Genomic DNA, 19,544 nt, shown 5'->3' with positions numbered 1-19,544 from the left:
GGTGTTAGTTTTGTTTTTTTTAAAGTTTGTTTGAATTTAGCAGTTATGCCATCCAGTGCTAGGCTTTATGTTTTTGTAGGGAGATTTAATAATATTGATTCAGTCTCATTACTAATACTTGGTCTGTACAGGTTTTCTATTTCTTTCTGAATCAATCTTAGTAGGTTAGCATATAGTTGTTAGTAATAGTCTCTAATGATGCTTTGTATTTCTGTGATATCAGTTGCAATGTCTCCTTTTTAATTTTTATTTCTGGGTCTTTTTTCTTACTTAATCTGGCAGTATATTGATTTTGTTGACTTTTTTCAACAAGTCATATTTTTTTGTTGATTTTTAAGTCTTTACTTTCACTCAGGCTTTTATTATCTTTTTTCTATTCTGCTTATTTTGCATATAGTTTGTTCTTACTGTTTAAATATTTTGAGGTACATCATTGGATTGATTTAAATCTTTCTACTCTCTTGACTTTTGCTGTATCCTACAGGTTATGGTATGTTGTGTTTTGGTTTTCATTTGCTTAGAGTATTTTTTTTATTTTCTTCTTCTTTGTTTATCCAGTGGTCATTCGGGAGCATGTTGTTTCATTTATAGCTATTTGTACAGTTTCCAAAGCTCCTCTTATTATTGATTTCTAGTTTTATTATAGTATTGTTTGAGAAAATAATAGGTAAACATTTGATTGCCTTTAGATTTGGTGAGCCTTGTTTTATGGGCAGAGGTGTTTGATTTGTGGTCGACAGGATGTGTGAGGACCTTTTTTGCTTATCTCTGGTGTCAGATATCATGAAAAGTATAGGAAACATCCCCCCCCCCAACATTCTTTCAGTGTGCAGCAAAAAAGATAAAATGTCAGACACTTCTGTCTGTCCCAGGGAATGTTCATGTGTTGATGGAAAAAAATGTGCATTCTGCAGCTGTTAGGTAAAGCATTGTGTAAATATAAATACTCTTGAGATCACTTGATCTAATACAGAGTTTAAATCCAAAATTTTATTATTGGTTTTCTATCTAAATGATCTGTCTGGTGCTTACAGTGGGGTTAAGTCTGCAACTATTATGAGAGTGTATTCTCCCTTTAGATCTTATAATATATGCTTCTATATCTAGATATGCTGGTGTTGGGTGCATATATATTTAGAAATGTATCTTCTTGGTGAATTGATCCCATATATCATTTAGGCTTTTTCTTTTTTTATTTTTTAATTCTTTATTTTTATCTGAGTTATTTCAAAAGACTATCTTCATGTCTTCGAGTTTAGAAATTCTTCTGCTGTATCTTGTCTATTATTGAATCTTGTGATTGTATTTTTTATTTTATTCATTGAATTCTTCAATTCTAGGATTTCTGTTTGGTTCTTTTTTATGATAATTCTTTGTTGAATTTTTCATCGAGATCATAAATTTTCTTAATTTCCTTGGGTTCTTCATCCTGTACTTTTTTGTATCTCACAGAGTTTCTTTAAAATAATCATTTTGAACTCTTTTTCGGGCATTTCATACATTTCTTTTTCTTTGGAATCTGATGTTTGAGAATTATTGTCTTTGTTTGGAGGTGTAATGTTCCTTGCTCTTTTGTGTTTCCTGTGTTATTAAATTGATATCTGTGTATCTGGTCTAACAGTCACCTCTCCCAATTTGTCCTTAGGAAAACAAACTATTTTTTTTTATAGTTGTGTCTTAAATGTTGGTTAGACATGGCACTTTGGTTTGTATCTGTGTGGGCACCGACGTGTATTCTCCACATGATTTCTTTGGCTTTAGTCATTGTCAGTGTTATGACTGAGTGCATCAGTGGCTTAGGCCATAGTGGTTAATGGAGTCTATGGTAAGACTTTGCTAAGGATGTGGATGACAGGCAGGTACTTCTCAGGTAGTACCGGTACTGATGGCAGGTTGGGTGGCATATGCTGGCACCAGTAGCAGTGGGTTGAGATAGCACTCCTGGCACCTTGCTTACATGGCAGGAATGGGGTGGATGGATCCTTGGGCACTTGGGGCAGTGTGCATAGTGTCAACAATGATAGTAGAAGTGGCAGGCCAATACTCGGGCCACCAGGGAACAAGCTCATACACTAGTAGTACCATCAACAGTCTGGGCCAGCCAGTCCCCAAGCCCCCAAGTGGCACAGGTGGGTGGTTGCCAGCAGCAACAGGCTAGTTGTTCTAGACTAAGGCCCCTCTGCTGGTATGCATAGATGGTATTGGCAAGGCAAGTTAATTTGCAGGTCTCTGGACAGCATACCAGGGAACTGACAACAGTGGCAATGGGCATGGTAGGTCATCCTCAACCCCCGACAGTGTACGTGAGTGCCTGGTTGGCAGACAGGACAGGTTGAAACCTGCCCCCCCTTTCCCTGGAATGCATACTCGGGTGCCCACGGTGCTGGGAAGAACAGGCCTATTGTCAGGTGTCCTGGTGGTGTGTTCATGTGCCATTGGCAGTATGTAGGGGTGGGTCAGTACCCATGTCCTCTGGCAGTGCACTCAGGCACTCGTGGCAATAGTAGTGGTCAGAATGGACAGAGGCAGTTGGCCTGTCCTCAGGCCCCCCAGTGGTGCACGTGGGCTCTGGTGTAGTAGGTAGGGCAGGTCACTCTTCAGGTTCTTTTTGCTTATGGCATGTTGGCATGTGTTGGTGAGTGGAGCAGGGTGTGGTCTCGTAGTGGCTGGGCTCTCTAAATGGTGCCTCTTGGGTCTCAGAGGGTCAGGTGGGACCCAGTGCAAACTCCCTCTCTGGAACAATACTACTGTGTGGACTCCAGGCAGCTCCCTAAGCTACTCTCAAGTCCTTCAAAGGTGAAGGGACCCTCATTTGGCTGAAACTGTAGAAGTCCAAGGTGGGAACTCTCACCTCCTTTCCCTGGGTCATTTCTCCTGGTGTCTAGCCAATTCCAGATTCCAGTTGGACTAGCTGTCCTTTATGTTTCAGGGATATCCTGTCTCCCCTGATGAATTCTGGTGTTCTCTCCTAGATGCTCTGTTCAACCTGTGATTATCCACTTGCTATTTTATTCCTTTTTGGGTACTAGGCACCCTCTTCTTCAGGATACAGCCTCTTTAGTATATTTGTTATAGATATTTTTCCAAGATAATTTTTTAAACTACCCAGTTATTTTAAAATACCCAGGTATTTTAAAACAATAAGAGGAAGACTTCACATAGGATTTTATAGATAACTACTGACATTTTTTATAGTACCCTTATACAAAATGTTCTCCCTATTATATTTCTTTTCTTTTCTCTTTTTTTTTTTTTTTTTTTTTGAGACGGTGTCTCTCTTTGTCGTCCTCAATAGAGTACCATGCCATCACAGCAACCTCAGACTCTTGGTCTCAAGCAATCCCCTGGCCTCAGCCTCCCAAGTAGCTGGGACTGTTACAGGTGCCCGTCACAAGGCCCGGCTATTTTTAGAGACAGGGTCTCGCTCTTCTCAGGCTGGTCTTGGACCTGTGAGCTCAGGCGATCCAGCCTTGGCCTCCCAAAGTGTTAGGATTACAGGTGTGAGCCACTGCTCCCAGCCCCTATTTATATTTTTAATTATTAAACTACTAGGAACAACGAACCTCTTCATATCTTCTGAGTGTGACTTTTATCTCTTAAGTTATCTTAATTTAGTAGAAGAAAATAGAGAAATGTTCATATTCATGAGAGTGCCTTTTTCCTAAGATGATGAAAATCACTATTTTGAACAAATGAGTATCAAATTAATTATAGCCATTAATGTTTTCCTGATTCTGTTTTATTTTCCTAAGGTTTTATGCTTTGTAAGCTAAAATGTATTTTTCAACCTAACAATGTTAAATTTTAATCGTATGGTTGCTTTTTTGTAGGCTGTCAGATACAACTACATTAGAATAGATAAACAACCAGTATACAATGTTGAGGTAAGGGGCTTGGAGTAGGGTGGTAATCAGGGCAAAAAAGAAGCTTTGTGTTCTGTTGTTATTATTTTGATTTAAAGGAATGTATTGTCTGTAAAAGTATACTTCCTATAAAATTTTAAATGTAGTTTCTGTAATAAAAAATGAAAAGGAAAATTGTTGTTCTGTCAGAATTAGTTAATTAATAAAAAGTTTCCCATGCAGTAGAAAACTGATCACAAGTATTAAAAACTTAGTGTGCTTAAATTAATACAGGTGAAATATGAAGTAGGACAATTAAGTTCATCCTACAGACAGTGCTACAAACCTCATGGCTAACTGTCATCATGGTCACTGTAAAGTGCTCCCCTTGGAAAGCGATACATTGATACCAGCACCTCATCCACCCTTCAAAGCAACTGTGTAACTTTTTCTTGAATGGCTGTCATGGCTGTCATGGTATGAGGTCTGACAATTAAGCTCACAAACTCATCCTACCAAAAGTGCACATACCTAATTGCTAAATATCACTGCTATCACTAGATGGCCAGGGGAAGTACTTGGAAGGTGACCATAGTGATATTCAGCAGAAAGATATGTAGCACTTTATCTAGGATGAGTTCATAAATTTAATTGTCTAACCTCATAGGATGATAGGTCTGATGGCCATTCCAGGGAAAAAGTCCCAAAATTACTTTGAAAGGTAGACTAGATGCTGGCGTTGGTGTAGAGCTTCCCCAGGGGAGCACCTTAAAGGTCACTGTAGTGATGTTCACCATGAGATATGTAGCACTTTTGCTAAGTAGGGTGAGTTTGCTAACTAATCCAACCTCATCTGTGTCCTGGTTTTTATGTTTCAAAACTTTCTTAATTACTACTTTTACATTAGACCTTTGGTGTAATATTTACAAAAGTATACTATTATATGATTATTCTAAAATTGATTTTTTCATTCCATGTAATTTTTCAGAGTAGTCTGGATTCTCAGAGTAGTTACTTTTATTGTTAAAAGTATTTTGACTAAGGGAAATGTAACTCTGAAACTTTCCAAGTTATATAAATATGCATTCTCAGAATGTTTGTATGATTTGGTTCTCTGACACTTGCTACTTTTTTCAAATATTGATTGGATTTGGTGATAACAATATATTTAGGAGTTTATAATGGACACTTTGTCTTTCAGTTTAAAAGAAAACCAAAAATTAATTCTGCACCTAAAGAACTTTGTCATTGTAGCTCTCTGACTGAAGTCTCCTCTTTATCAGCTAAACTGCAAATTCCAACTCAAAAGTTTTCTTTGAGAGGTAGAATTTACCCTTTCTATTAAGGGAATAAAAAAATGACAAAAACAATCATTTAAATTTTGGCAGTGACTTAGTTGTTGGAAAACACTTTCATGTACAGCATCCTTTTTGAAATATGTAATAACCTTGTCAAGTAGTGAGGACAGGAGTTATTGTCACTTTGTAGATTAGGAAATTAAAACTAATTCAAAATCTAATTTCAGAATTTCACCTTTCTTTAAGTCATAGAATCTTTACTTTTTTAGGTGAAAAATGCTGAATTTCCCAGAGGTATATTAAATTTAATTGAAAGCCTCATAGAAGGACAGTTTTTTAAAGAAGCAATTGAGGAACTCTCTTCTTTGCAAGCACATTATGTCCCTCCTGTATGCCTTCTTCATGCTCTTCTAGAGAATGTTCTACAGGTAAGAGGATTCTTAAGGGTTTATTAAGAATAAATAATAAATTTAATAATTTTTAATAATTCTTAAAGAATTATTATAAGAATTAAATAAAGAATTATTCTTTAAGAATTATTAAAAATAATTAACATTATTTTTTCAAAGAATGTTAAAATGTAAAGTTCTCTTTTCAGTGTTAAAATGTAAAGTTCTCTTTTCAGAATAAATAATAAATTTAATAATTTTTAATAATTCTTAAGAATTATTCTTTAAGAATTATTAAAAATAATTAACATTTTTTCAAAGAATGTTAAAATGTAAAGTTCTCTTTTCAGTGTTTTATGTTTTTCATTTTACTCCAAAATACAGGATGTTTAAACTATATGCTTGGTACTACTCTTACTATTTTAGCTTATTATTTTTCTCAAGATTGCTGAGATAATTTTTTCTTAGAAAAAAAGTTATCTAATTCTTCTCATGGCAGTAAAGTATCTAATGTCAAATTCAGATTACAATTATCTAGAATGCAATTTGGTAAATTGCTTCTTTAGTACATTGATAATAATCATTGTAATTTATAGCAAGTAGATACTGAACAAATTCTTTAAACTGTGAAAACCAGTAGGAGCAGCTGTTCAGAGATAACTTTCTAATCATGTTCTTCATCGAGGTCCTAATTTGGAAACACAACAGGTATAAAATATGTCAGAATAATTTTGCATGAATAATTCCTTTCACATGACATCTGAGAACTCATTAATCTCACTATACTTGTGAAAAGAAAAATGCACTTTTGGGCGGCGCCTGTGGCTCAGTGAGCAGGGCGCCGGCCCCATATGCCGAGGGTGGTGGGTTCAAACCCAGCCCCGGCCAAACTGCAACAAAAAAAATAGCTGGGCGTTGTGGTGGGCGCCTGTAGTCCCAGCTACTCGGGAGGCTGAGGCAGGAGAATCACCTAAGCCCAGGAGTTGTAGGTTGCTGTGAGCTGTGTGATGCCACGGCACTCTACCGAGGGCCATAAAGTGAGACTCTGTCTCTACAAAAAAAAAAAAAAAAAAAAGAAAAATGCACTTTTTATCTAAGCTAGTCCTAATAGCTAGGATTGCTCAATGTGTAGATACAGTTGTCCCTTTGGATCATGGGATAGGGATTGCAGGACCCCTGGAGATACTGAATGCTGTGTGTACTTAAATCCCACAGATCCTCTTTCATAGCCTTATATCTTTAAGAAAAGAAAAGTCTGCCCTCCTCATCCACAGCTTTGTGTCCCATGAATACTGCATTTTTCAATCTACCTTTGATTGCAGATGCCAAACCTACAGATAAAAAGGGCCTACTGCATTTATTGAAAAAAAATCTACATATAAGTGGACCAGGTAGCTCAAACCTTATTTTTCAAAGGTCAGCTGTACATAGAGCGTGCTTCTCTTTCAGTTGCTGTATTTAATTAGCTAATCTCCAGCTGATCGCCTTTGTCCAAACATAGTTGGCAAGAAAGTTAGGCCAGGGTTATTATTCTAGTTTTAGACTGAATAAGCTGATAAAACTATACTTTTAGCTATAATGTTGTATTTGTTTGTTTATTTTTACATAATAGGATAACATAGATACGTTTCCTGGCCGATACTTTCATATATTGTCAGCCCTTCTTCACCTGCATCCTCCTTGGAAGTCCCCAACCATGTCGCAATATTACTTAGAGTTGTTTCAGTGTCCAACTTGTATGAAAGGAGCGTGGTCTTTAGTAGAAGTGCTTATCAGGTAAGGAATTTCACATGTTCACATATTACCTTTCTTGCAGTAATTGTTATGGTGTGTATTTTTTCAAATACTGATGATAAAAGTATGTGTCCACTTTTAGAAAAAGTGTATATTACATTTATTGGAGAACTTTTATAAAAAAGTACAAATGGTCATGTTTGTCAATTTGTTTATTAAAAAGTGCTAATTGAATGCATGAAATGGATTCACTAGAAAGCCAAATTATTTTAACAAAATATAAGTTTGTACATTGTTTTTAAAATGAAGAAAATTAATTTACTGACTATGCATATCATTAGTTTTGGTAATTAAAAGAATAAATATTTGTGGCTGTATGTAGTATTTATTTTAGGGCTTCAGTTAATATTTTTAGTTAGAAATTTTTTTATTTCTTAATTTTTAGGAACTTAATGTTTCCTGAACATGTTGCCTCTACCATTCCTGTGCCCATTTTGTCATCTGCCTACGCCACTGGTTCCTAATGCTGCGGCCCTTTAATAACAGTTCTTGTGGGTCCCAACCCACAGGTTAAGAACTGCTGGCCTAGACCTTCCTTTGTCTTTTAAATGTTATTGTCTCTAAAAATCCTTCCCGTTTCTTTTTCTTGCTCCCAAGCAGAATTTAGGATTTTCATCTTTCTACTTTGATACCTTTCTATATCTGATCATCCTTATTTGTCTGGTAATATCTTTCTCACTATCCAAGTATATAGTTTTAGGAGGTCCATAGTAATGAAAAAGAAAGGACACTTGAGTAGCCAGGCGAAGGACAGATGTTTGGTTAGCTCTTTAAGATCATAAAATTCATGTACCATCTTGGTTGTGATATGTTTTTTTGTTGTTGTTTTGTTTTGATGTTGTGATATTTTTGAGGTAAGCCTATTTGCTAGCTAGCAAACATTTATTCATTCTTTCAGCAAGTGTTTGGGTACTTACTGGGATCTAGTCACAATGCTGCTCGTAGGGATGAAAAGGAAAATGAAGCAACAGTTCCTGCACTTTGAAGGAGCTGACATGCAACACCAACACAGCAGGACTGACCCAGTGTATATATAGGGTATGAGGAAATACGGTTTATGTGACAGGCATCCTTCCTAATTTCCAAGTCTGTTCCTTTCTTTACTGTCTGTATTTAAAAGTTTTTTTATTGCTTCTTGCATAAACTTAACATTAGCTGCTTTATTGATCTTGATATGACTTTTTTCCCTTTATCTTCCAAAATGCCCCAATATGCTCTTTCCAAAGTGATCTTGTCATTTCCCAGGTTAAAGTCCTTCATTGAGTCACAAATCACCTATAGAAAACAGTCCAAATTTCTTAGTAAAACATGTAAGGCCCTTTATGATTTAACCCCTGTATCTGGCTCTGTTCTCATCTGTATCACCTTCCCCAGTGTGCCCAATGATAGTTTTCCATTTTCTCTATCCCTTTGTTCTTAGGTTCTTTCTCTCTCTCCCTCCCTACCACCCTCATACATGCACACGCACACACACCTCTTGATTCCCTGTACCTCACAAATATGCATATCTGCCCAACTCCTAATTATCCTTTAAAATGTAACTCAGATGCCACTTTCTAATTCTTGCCCTTTCCTTTGAGTTAGATTTGTCAATCACATCAGTCTGTGACTTCCTTAAGGATAAGTACTCAGTCTTAAACACCTTTATCCTGTGTCTAATATAATGCCGGAAAGTAATGACTGTTTACTAAGTGTTTGGATGAATTAATTGATGTGACTGGAAATAGACTTAGGGTGGCCTAAAATTAGATTTTTTTTTAATTAGACTTTTTAATAAATAGAAATGCTCAAGTTTCATTTCAAAATAAAGAAAAAAAGTTTATTGTCTATGTTGGTTTTCAGATAGACTAAATAACTATATGGGGATGGGGAATTTTACGGAACAAATTTGAACATCAAATAAATTGCTAAGTTTAATAGCTGCTATGGAACGTATTATGAGAATGTGGCATTCAAAAAGAAGACAGATTAAGTGGAGACAAAGGTAGAAAGTTATAAGTACATTGTTAATATAATTAATAAGAATGTTAAGAGATTATATAGACTCTGTAACTCTTAGAATTTTGAGTAGTTTTATGTTTTATTTGAAAATATACTGTAGAACTTTGCTGTCTGACCCAGTAGGCACTAGCCACATGTGACTGTTTTTATTTAGTGACCCGGTCATAGCTCACTGCAACCTCAAACTCCTGGGCTCAAATGATCCTCCCACCTCAACTTTACAGATAGCTAGGACTATAGGTACAGCATTCCTATGGCTGGCTAAGATTTTTGATTTCTTTTTAGAGAGGTGGTCTTGCTGTGTGCCTAGACTGGTCTTGAGCTCCCAGCCTCAGTGCTTCCCAAAGTGCTGGGATTACAAGCATGAGCCACTGTTGTTATACTATATATATATTTAAATTTTATTAAAATTAAGTAATTAAAAGTTCGGATCCTCAGGTAAACAAGCCACATTTCAGATGTCCAATAGAATATATTATCCATTATCACAGAAAATTCTATTGGAAGTGACTGCTATAGAAGAAACAAAACAAAATAGTAAATTTTTAAAGCTCTATATATTCCTAAATGACCTTCATTTACTAAATAATGAAAAAGAAAATTATCTTAAGAAAGAGAAAGATTATGGCTTGTTTGAGAGGTTAGCTGGTCATTTTGATCAAAAGTACTTAATGAAATTCATAATTTGTTCTTATCAGTGAAAGAGAGTACTTGTTAATTGTTAAATATTGCAATCATTAAAAAATAGAGAAATTAGATCTATATTATTAACATTGAATAATCAAAGATACTTGACAGTGTTAAATTTTTAAGGGAAGAAAATATATTAATAATAAAATTTTGTTGACCTTGCTTTTATTTTGTTGAAGAAAATTTTTAATTTCAGCAGTATTCTAAAAAATATCTTGTTCAGAGTTTATTCAATGCATTGCTTGTATGTTTGTTTTTCAGGTCTTGCCTTTTCAATGAAAGTTTTTGTCATAAAATTTCAGAAAATATTATTGGCTCTAAGGCACTCCACCTGACACTGCTCAGATTTTTTTTTAATTTAATTGAAAGTGAAGTACAGCACCTGAGTCACAAGTAAGTTTTAATCACATAAGTATTCTTTGATATTTCTATTGTTTTTATGTACCATTTCTATAATCATTTATATACATATTTCTCAAAAGTCAACTTGTTTTTATTTTAAACTAGGTTTATTTTTAAAATGTATTTCCAGACACATTTTTAAGTGCCAGTGCTCTTTTTTTGTTTCCCTTAATTTACCCTACACATTACATTTGTCTTTTTTACCGATTTAGATTTTTTTAATTGTTTAGTAATTGAATGCTTAAGTAAAAAGCTGTACTATGTTTAAAGACTAAATTATAATATACATTTTTTCATGCTCTAAACTTAAGATAGATTACTATGTGTACATTGTTGCTAATTTTGTTGAACTAAGGCCATTTTTCTATTTTGTCCTTTATTATAATTGTTACTATCTTTATATTCTTTCTTTATGCAAAAATTACTGCCTTTTTTGACAAAAGTCATGCCTACTACATGTCATGATCAAAGTGGCACAAAATATACTTTCTGTTCATATTTTTATTAGGTTGTATGACTGGTCAGATTCTCAGAATGTAAAAATAACAGGAAAGGCAATTCTTCTTGAAATCTTTTGGTCAGGGAATGAAACCTCTGGGCTTTTGACCAAACCAGTAAATATGCTTTTGGAATGGACTATATATTCTCACAAAGAAAAATGCAAGTCTAACGATGTAAGTAGGATTAATTTATAAATGGGTAGTGGTCTATGGAAAAAGTACTTTGAATTTTATACCTTTTCTTCTTCTCTTTGTTCTTTGAATTACTTGAAAAAAAAAATTAAAATGAACTCAAATATGTCATTATTTTCTATGTAGTTTTAGGTAGAAGGTCTTTCATCATCTCACATTTGAATGTAGTAGCTAGGGATATTTATATGATTGTTACTGCTATTAAATCTTTAGTTACCATTTTAGATTTTTAAATTTCGTACATTTTGATTTATAAGGAACCTCTGATTAAAAAATTGAATCAATCCAGATAATTGTAGAGGATAATACTAATAAAAAAATTCTGCTTGTTTTGAAAGCTACCTGTACTTTTCTGGGTATTAAGAGTTATCTGAAATACTTTTTTATAAGTAGATTTTGCCTGTCTTTAGAAATTTTAATATATACCTAGCAATTTTAGTGTATCATCTGTCTGAAGGAAAACTGGGAAAATTAAATACAGTAAAAATGTAAAGTGCATAGCAACATAAACACATTTTAGGTGCATAATAAACATTAGTCACTTTTCTCCTTTTCATATGATTTGCCCTAGAGATTAATTGTCTCCTTTTCTTGTGTTCCATCATTAGTTTCTGCTCTTCTCTTTTAAATTCTTTCCTTTTACTTTGTCTTCTGCATTTTCAAATGGTTGGATCCTTTTTCCTGATACATGCACATAGCAAAAATTACCTTTGGGGTGCAGCTTGAGATTCATTCCACAGATTTATTACTTTAGGGTTCTCTTACTGGTATTTTCAGAGTGTTTTCTATTGTCAATTTTGATTGCCCCTTCCATCTAAGAGATTTTAAAAGGGTTTTTTAAATTCCTAAGTGATTGAGGGCTTTTTGGTTAATTTCTAATAGTGAATTATAGTTAAAGAATATACCCTATGTGATTTCTGCTTTCTGAAACTTACTGAACTTCCATGAAATTCAGTAAAAGATTAGGGACCAAAATGTGTTTTCTCTGTGGTTTGTATTGTTCTCTATTACCTGTTGTATCATACTCTATAGTTGTTTTAATTAACTCTTGAGAATCTACTTTGTGGATTTCCCATGTTATAGTTTCTACTTTATATATGCTGAAGTTGGCTTATTCTTCATAACTGACTTCATAACTACATAATATTTTTTTCAGGGACAGTAACAGTAGTTTGAGTAGAGAGCTCTGGTATCAAACTGCCATAAAGTCTGTCCTATCTATCCTAGGAAAGCTTTTTTTGTAATTTCTCTTCAAATATTTCCTCAGATCCATTGTCTCTTCTGTATTTTTTAATTCCCATTAATCTTACGTTACACCTCCTCTTCATATTCTCATCTCTCTATATTTTTCTATACTTTCAACATTCTGTATAGGGTTTTTTTCAGCCAATTTTTAGTTCAGCAGTTCACTTTCACCTATGTCCCATATAACATGACCATTGCATTTTAAATTTTTACACTTTTTGCAGTTCTAAACTTTTTTACTTCCAAACTGCTATGGTAAGTTTTTGTGGTTTCTAGTACCTTACACATTTACAAGGTTGTCTTTTGTCTTTTCATGCAGCACTAACATTTATTTTGTAGTCTGTGTCTGTTATTTATTCCTTAGCCATTTGTGGCTCTGTTTTATTGTTTCTGCTATTTTCCTTCTCTTTTGTTTTATTATTTTTTCTTGCATCTTTTCTTTTCTCTGCATGCTATTTCTCTGTGCTGTAAATTGTATTTGAAAAAAATTTTTTACTAATAATATCTATCAATGGCCAGAATATATTTCACCAGAGAAAATTTGTTTAACTTCTGCCAAGTGCTTGGGTACACCACTAGTCAAGGACTACCCTAATCCAATGTCTGTATTTGAAGATCCCTGGATAGTCCAAATGTAGTGAGGGCTACATATGAGATCTGACAATTAAGTTTGTGAACTTGCCACTGTGCACTTACATTGGCAGCAGTGTACAAACAACTTGGTAAGGTTTTGTGACCTTGGTGTATCAGTGTCTCACAGGCTGTGTTCATGTCATTGTGTGGCAGTGTCTTGCTGAGTGGTGTTCATTATTGCTGTGTGTTTTTGTGTGGCATCACAAGAATGTCAGAGCTTGAATTAGTGCAATGAACAAACATTAAATTTTTTGTTAAAATTGGCAAGAGTGTAAATGAAATCAGGGACATGTTAGTCTAAGTTCATGGAGATAATATCATGAAGAAAACAGCAGTGCACAAATAGATTAAACATTTTTCTGAGGGGAGAGACAGCATCACTGATGACAAGAGGTCAAGGTGGCCAGTGAGCAGAACTGATGAAAACACTGCAGAAATTTGTCAAATGGTACATCAAAATCATCAGCTGACTATGAGAACCGTAGCAGACCAAGTAAGCATCCATAGAGAAACAGGAAAATCTTCACTGAACTTTTCACCAATAACTCACACTTGTTTCACGACAGTGCACCAGCTCTCACAGCACTGTCTATGAGGGAATTTTTATCCAGTAAACAAATAATATCCTCTCTACCCCCAATGACTTTTTTCTTTACCCAAAGATAAAATATTGAAAGGAAGACATTTTGATGATGTTCAGGACATCAAGGGTAATGTGTGCCTATAACAGCTTTGGTGACCATTCCAATGAAAAGAGTTCCAAAATTGATTTGAAAGATGGACTTGGTGCTGACATTGGTGCATAGCTTTCCAAGGGGAGTACTTTAAAGGTGACTGTTGTGATACTTAACAGTGAGGTCCATGGAGTACTTTTTCCTCAGACGAGTTCACGAACTTAATTGTCAGACCTCGTGTAGATGTAGATTTGCTCTTGATTCACTCTTAACTCTGGGGGTGAAGCCCTTTTAGGGTCTCAGCCTATTAGAGAATAGGTACTGCTTTGGTCATGACTGATTTTTTTTAAAACTTTTCTCCAAATCTCCCCAAACTGTCGTTCTTTACCGTAGCTTGTTCCCTAAAATCAGCAACAGTACTAAGGATGAAGTCAGCTAGCTTTGCATGCATCACTTGGCTTTTACCTTTTCCTAGTTCTTTTCTCATTTTCAGAAGATGTTTTCCACGTTTTATCCAAAATTTTAATTGCGCTTCCCTTCTAAAGAGGGTTCATCTGAATTACTTAGGCTTCCATTACCAAAACAGAAGTCCTTGCTGGGTTTTAAAAAATTCTCTTTAGCATATGTCTGGGGCATACTTCAAAAAAGAATTATTTTCAATTTTTTTCTTCTAAATCAGCATTAAAAATAAAAGATTGCTCCTGAGTATTGGCAGACTATTTTGTGATCCAGTAATTTGATTTTATGACAATAACCAATAGACTCGGCACTTTCTCATACATGTATCTGAAATTGAAAGTGTGATTTTACGAATGTGTAGAATTGAAAATAATCAACTGATGTAGAATTAATATCTATATCTCATTATCAATGGAGTATATAGTACTCGTAAGCTAAAGCTGGCACCATCTTTTTAAATCATCATCTACCCTTTTACCACATATTTACTTTTTATATAATATAATCATTAAAGATAGATAATATTTATTTATTATAAAACATCTCTTTTTTCATTTATTTGATTACACAAATGAAATTACTCATTTATAACTGAAACAAATAATAAAACTAAGAGTTCACAGGATTACCAGAGCTTTAGAATTACTTGAGAGATGCTGGTGTAAATACTAACAGATTTATGTGTATTTAACATGAATATTTTTGTTCAGACTTATAAATAAAAGCAACATATTTGTGAAGTAATCTGCAGTAAATTGTAGCATCAGTTATAATATGAGAGCTGGTTTAGCATTTTTAGATTAATATTTAACATTTGAATTGTTTAAATTCATATAAAGCTGCCTTTTTATTGTATTACCTTTCTGTGAGAATTCATTCTCATAGTTAATTAAATCTTTTTGGCAGTTCCCAGTTTCAGGAATTCCATGCATGTTCACAGACATTTTCTGTACTGTAAAGCATTTGTTTCTTGATTTGCTGAGTTGAAGCATTCAATTTAAGTCATTAGTTAAACAGAAGTCCTCAGTTTATGCTAATATTGTTTTGTCACAGTGTCAATCAGCAAGTATTGCAGAGTGACACAATGGCAGTGAATTTCATTGTCATGAATTTGAGAAAGCTTTGGTCTTTCCTTAGCAAAAAGCAGAGGTGGGCTGTGTCGGGGTTATGTAAGAGGTACAAATTTTACTAGTCCCATTTTTCTTTGAGATGTCCTTAAGTACTATTTAAAGATAGTTTTACAATATAGGTAGAAATGGAAGCTAGTTTGTATTTAAGGATAAGAAAATTAAAACTAAGGAATTTACTATGCAGCCTTAAAGAAAGATGGAGACTTTACCTCTTTCATGTTTACATGGATGGAGCTGGAACATATTCTTCTTAGTAAAGTATCCCAAGAATGGAAGAAAAAATACCCAATGTACACAGCCCTACTATGAAACTAATTTGGGACTCTCACATGAAAGTTATAACCCAGCTACAACTTAACAATAGGGAGAAGTGGGAAAGGGGGGGGGTGGGTAGAGGGAGGGGAATCGGTGGGATCACACCTGTGGTGCATATTACAGGGGTATTTGCGAAACTTGGTAAATGTAGAATGTAAATGTTTTGGCACAGTAACTGAGATAACGCCGGAAAGGCTATGTTAACCACTGTGATAAAAATGTGTCAAATGGTTTATGAAGTGAGTGTATGATGCCCCATAATCATATCATTGTATACAGTTATGATTTAATAAAAATAAATAAATAAATAAAAATTAAAAAAAAAAAAAAAAACTAAGGAATTTAAGTCAGGGCATGGTGGCTCATGCCTATAATCCTAGCACATTGGGAGTCTAAGGCAAGAGGATCCCTTGAGCTCAGGACTTTGACACCAGCCTGGGCAAGAGTGACCTGCCTTGCCTCTACCACCCATGTGTTCTGAACAAGTACGTTCTGGTACCACGCTCAGGTGTGGTGGTGGCACCAGGCAATGCTTTTCCATGAGGCCCACTGAGGCGTTGTTCATGTACTGAGAACACTGTGCAATGTGCACTGAGCAGCGCTCACTTATTTATATTTAGATTCTAAACACTGTTGTTGACAAGTTTAAGGGACAAAACTTCAAGCGTTAAACCCCCTCTGCATTTCATTGGACTTTTTCTCCCCCCCATAAACCACAGTTTTTATATTTCTATCAGAAAAGTAAAAATCTTTTTTAAAAGTGTTGTTTTTCTTATTTCTAACTCCTAGGGGTTATTTCTGTGCCACACACATTCCGCCTTCTAGTATTGCAGGACAGAACCGATGTATTAATGAAAACAAACAGCTGTATATATTTTTCTTCAGAGTACCCTGTACAATAAATGCAGTTTATAAAAGTGAAAAAAAGAAAAGTTAGTCATGTGTTGTGATGGGCACCTGTAGTCCCAGCTACCTGGGAGGCTAAACCAGGAGGATCACTTGAACCAAGGAGTTTGAGGTTGCTGTGAGCTAGATTGATGCCACAGCACTCTAGCCTGGACAACAGAGGGAGACTCTTTGTCCCAAAAAAAAAAAAAAGAAACACAAAAAACAAAACTAAAGAGTTTAAAGAACTTATTTTAGGTTTTCCAACTTGTTATGGCAAAGCTTAGATTAGAGGTCAAGTCTCTGCTGCATTACACTTCCCCATTTTTTCAGATGCTAGTGTTTCAAAGAGGAAGAGGCATAGGAAGTGCGTTTTTTCCCCAACAGAATACTTTATCATGTAGTGCAGTGGGATAGTGTGAAAATCTCTAACCTGGGAGTCATAAGGCTAAGATGTTAGTTTGTTCTGCATTACAGAATATTTAGGCCTTAGAAGATGACCAAGTTAATAAACAGGATGTTACCTGTACTGGCAGATAATAGAGAACTGTACTGACAGAATATCTTGTAATAAAGTTTAACATATTAGAAAGAATTCTGAGTTAGATGTGTTATATATGCAAATCATGTCTTTTACTTCTTCATTAGTTCTTGGGTTTCTCATTTTGTTTTTTCCAGCTTTGATAGTTACTTCAGTATTTCATGAAAGCTGTTTTCCTTTGATGGTTGATCTGCCATTTTCCTTGTTTGGTTGGTTGGTTTTTTAAGAGATGGGATCTCATCATATTACCCAGGCTGGAGTGCAGTGGCTATTATTCACCAGCACCATGATACTGTACTGCAACCTTGAATTCCTGGCCTGGAGCAGTCCTTTTACCTGAGTCTCCCAAGTAACTGGGACTGTAAGCAGGCCCCGCCTCACCCTGCTATTTGCCATTTTCTTAATGTATTTATGAAGTGTATATATTCACTCTACTGGAAATAATAGCATTGTTTATATACTGTTGACGTGGCAGTGAGTATAATCCATAGCACAGTGTTGGCCCCATGGTTATAGTGGGCGTGATAGTTAAGAACATAGTATAAAAGTAAAAGAATCCAAGAACCTCATCTGAAAGTGTCTTTTTATATAAAAACTTAACTGTTACGGTTATGTAGTAGTATGCGTGTTTACACACAGATAACTTTGGTAGGATCCTTCTTATTGTGGTAAAGAAGCTGCAGTCATTACTCAGAATTGCTGTAAGACATCCTACCCCTAACTTCTTAACAACAAGGTAAATTTAAGTTTAAACAGTATTAATATTTAAATATTTAATTGTGATTTCAGGTGTATGTTATACTTTTTTTTTTTTTTTTTTTTTTTGAGACAAGGTCTTGCTCTGTCTTACCCAGGCTGGGGTATAGTGGTTTCATCATAGCTCACAGCAACCTCAAACTCCTGGGCTCAAATGATCCTCTTTCCTCAGCCTCCTGAGTAGCTGGGACTACAGGTGCCCACTACCACACCTTTTTCTTATAGATGCAGGATCTCATTCTTGCTCAAACTGGTTTTGAACTCTTGGCCTAAAGTAATCTTAACTGCCTCAGTCTCTCAAAGTGCTGAGATTATAGGCCTGAGCCATTGTATCCACCTGTATACATATATTTGTATAAGGAAAGAGGGAAAATCCTAGCTGGTTAATTTTATGTTCTTTTTAATTGATGGAGTCTTGGATTATGGTTTAATGTGAGGCTTCACTCTATGGGCTAACATCCTTCCCTACCCAGAGTCTTAGAACCTGGTAGGTCTCAAATGATCCTGGTGTTCCCCCTCGAGAATGGGGAATACTTTCGGAAATCAAATTTACCCATTTCTTGCTTCCTTTCTGAGTACTGCCATTGCCAATATTCAGATCTGTGTTTATGTTGGAAGAAACGATTTGTGGCATGCATATAGACATAATCAATTGGCTAGTTTAAATATATATTTTCACTATTCTATTTTATATTCTCTTGATAACTTGAACAGTGAGAAGTAAAGATTAACAGAACTTACTGAGAATGATTGTCTACAATTCAGGGGTATCCAACCTGTGTCCCAAGGACTACATGTTGATTTATGAGGACTTTTTTTTGCTTATCTATTGTGTCATATATCCTGAAAAGTATGCACAGACCTTTTTTTTTTTTTTTTTGACTAATCACCTGTCATTAGTGTTTGTGTATTTATTTTTCCCTCGGTAGAGTGCTGTGGCGTTACAGCTCACAGCAACTTCCATCTCTTGGGCTTAGGGGATTCTTTTGCCTCAGCCTCCCAAGTAGCTGGGACTACAGGCGCCCACCATAATACTCAGCTATTTTTTTGTTGCAGTTTGGCTGAGGCCAGTTTCGAACCTCCCACCCTCGGTATATGAGGCCGGCGCCCTACCCACTGAGCCACAGGTGCCGCCCCATGTGTTTGTGTATTTAATGTGTGGCTCAGGACAACTATTATTCTTCCACTGTGTGGCAGAAGGAAGAAAGGATACCCCTGAATTACACATTGTATTTACAACCAATGTTGATTTTCTGCAAAGTTCTCTGGAGACTGGCACTGAACCCTAGCTCAGAACATACCAAAGGAGGTTGCTGCTGACAAGGCCAGTTCTACTGCTAGTCTTCATGCCACATGACTGTATCTGCTAGCCTTCAATTTGGCCCTGTAATCAAGGTGGGAGAGAGGTGATTGGGGTCCACCCAGGAGTCCTGATATGAAAGAGCTGGCTGTCTATCCTTGTCCCCGATGATACCAGAAGAAGGGCAGTGCTTCTCTAATAATGAAGCTTAAAACTCCCTTCAGGCCCACACTTCAAGTTCTCTCTCACAGATTCTAATGTCTAGCCCTGCCAGAAGGAAGTGTGTTGCCCTTGAGTGTGATAGGACAACAGAAGACTAGTGATTCTGACTCTGGATTTTCCTGTTTGGCAAACCAGATAGATGTTCTGCTTGACCCTCTGTTAGTGCAACAAACCAACATTAGAATTTTCATTTTGTAATCATATTTATCTGATAGCTAGAAAATGCTGTTAGAGAAGTTATGATGTCCTCATGAAATACTGTCTATACCTAGAAGA

General features: G+C 35.5%; 1 protein-coding gene across 1 annotated transcript in view; it reads left to right on the top strand.

The window, feature by feature from the left end:
* Positions 1 to 19,544, top strand: part of SLF1 (SMC5-SMC6 complex localization factor 1) — a 94,973-nt gene that overhangs the window by 50,462 nt on the left and 24,967 nt on the right. The window contains exons 10-14 of the mRNA XM_053586580.1: positions 3,831 to 3,884; positions 5,410 to 5,568; positions 7,142 to 7,305; positions 10,276 to 10,407; positions 10,925 to 11,090. Of these exons, the coding sequence (XP_053442555.1) occupies positions 3,831 to 3,884; positions 5,410 to 5,568; positions 7,142 to 7,305; positions 10,276 to 10,407; positions 10,925 to 11,090 (675 nt within the window). The remainder of the gene's footprint in view (positions 1 to 3,830; positions 3,885 to 5,409; positions 5,569 to 7,141; positions 7,306 to 10,275; positions 10,408 to 10,924; positions 11,091 to 19,544) is intronic.

Source organism: Nycticebus coucang, chromosome 1, assembly GCF_027406575.1.
Source record: "Nycticebus coucang isolate mNycCou1 chromosome 1, mNycCou1.pri, whole genome shotgun sequence".
NCBI lineage: Eukaryota > Metazoa > Chordata > Mammalia > Primates > Lorisidae > Nycticebus > Nycticebus coucang.
The sequence above is the reverse complement of the archived record's forward strand: the minus strand, read 5'-3'. Positions and strand labels throughout refer to the sequence as shown.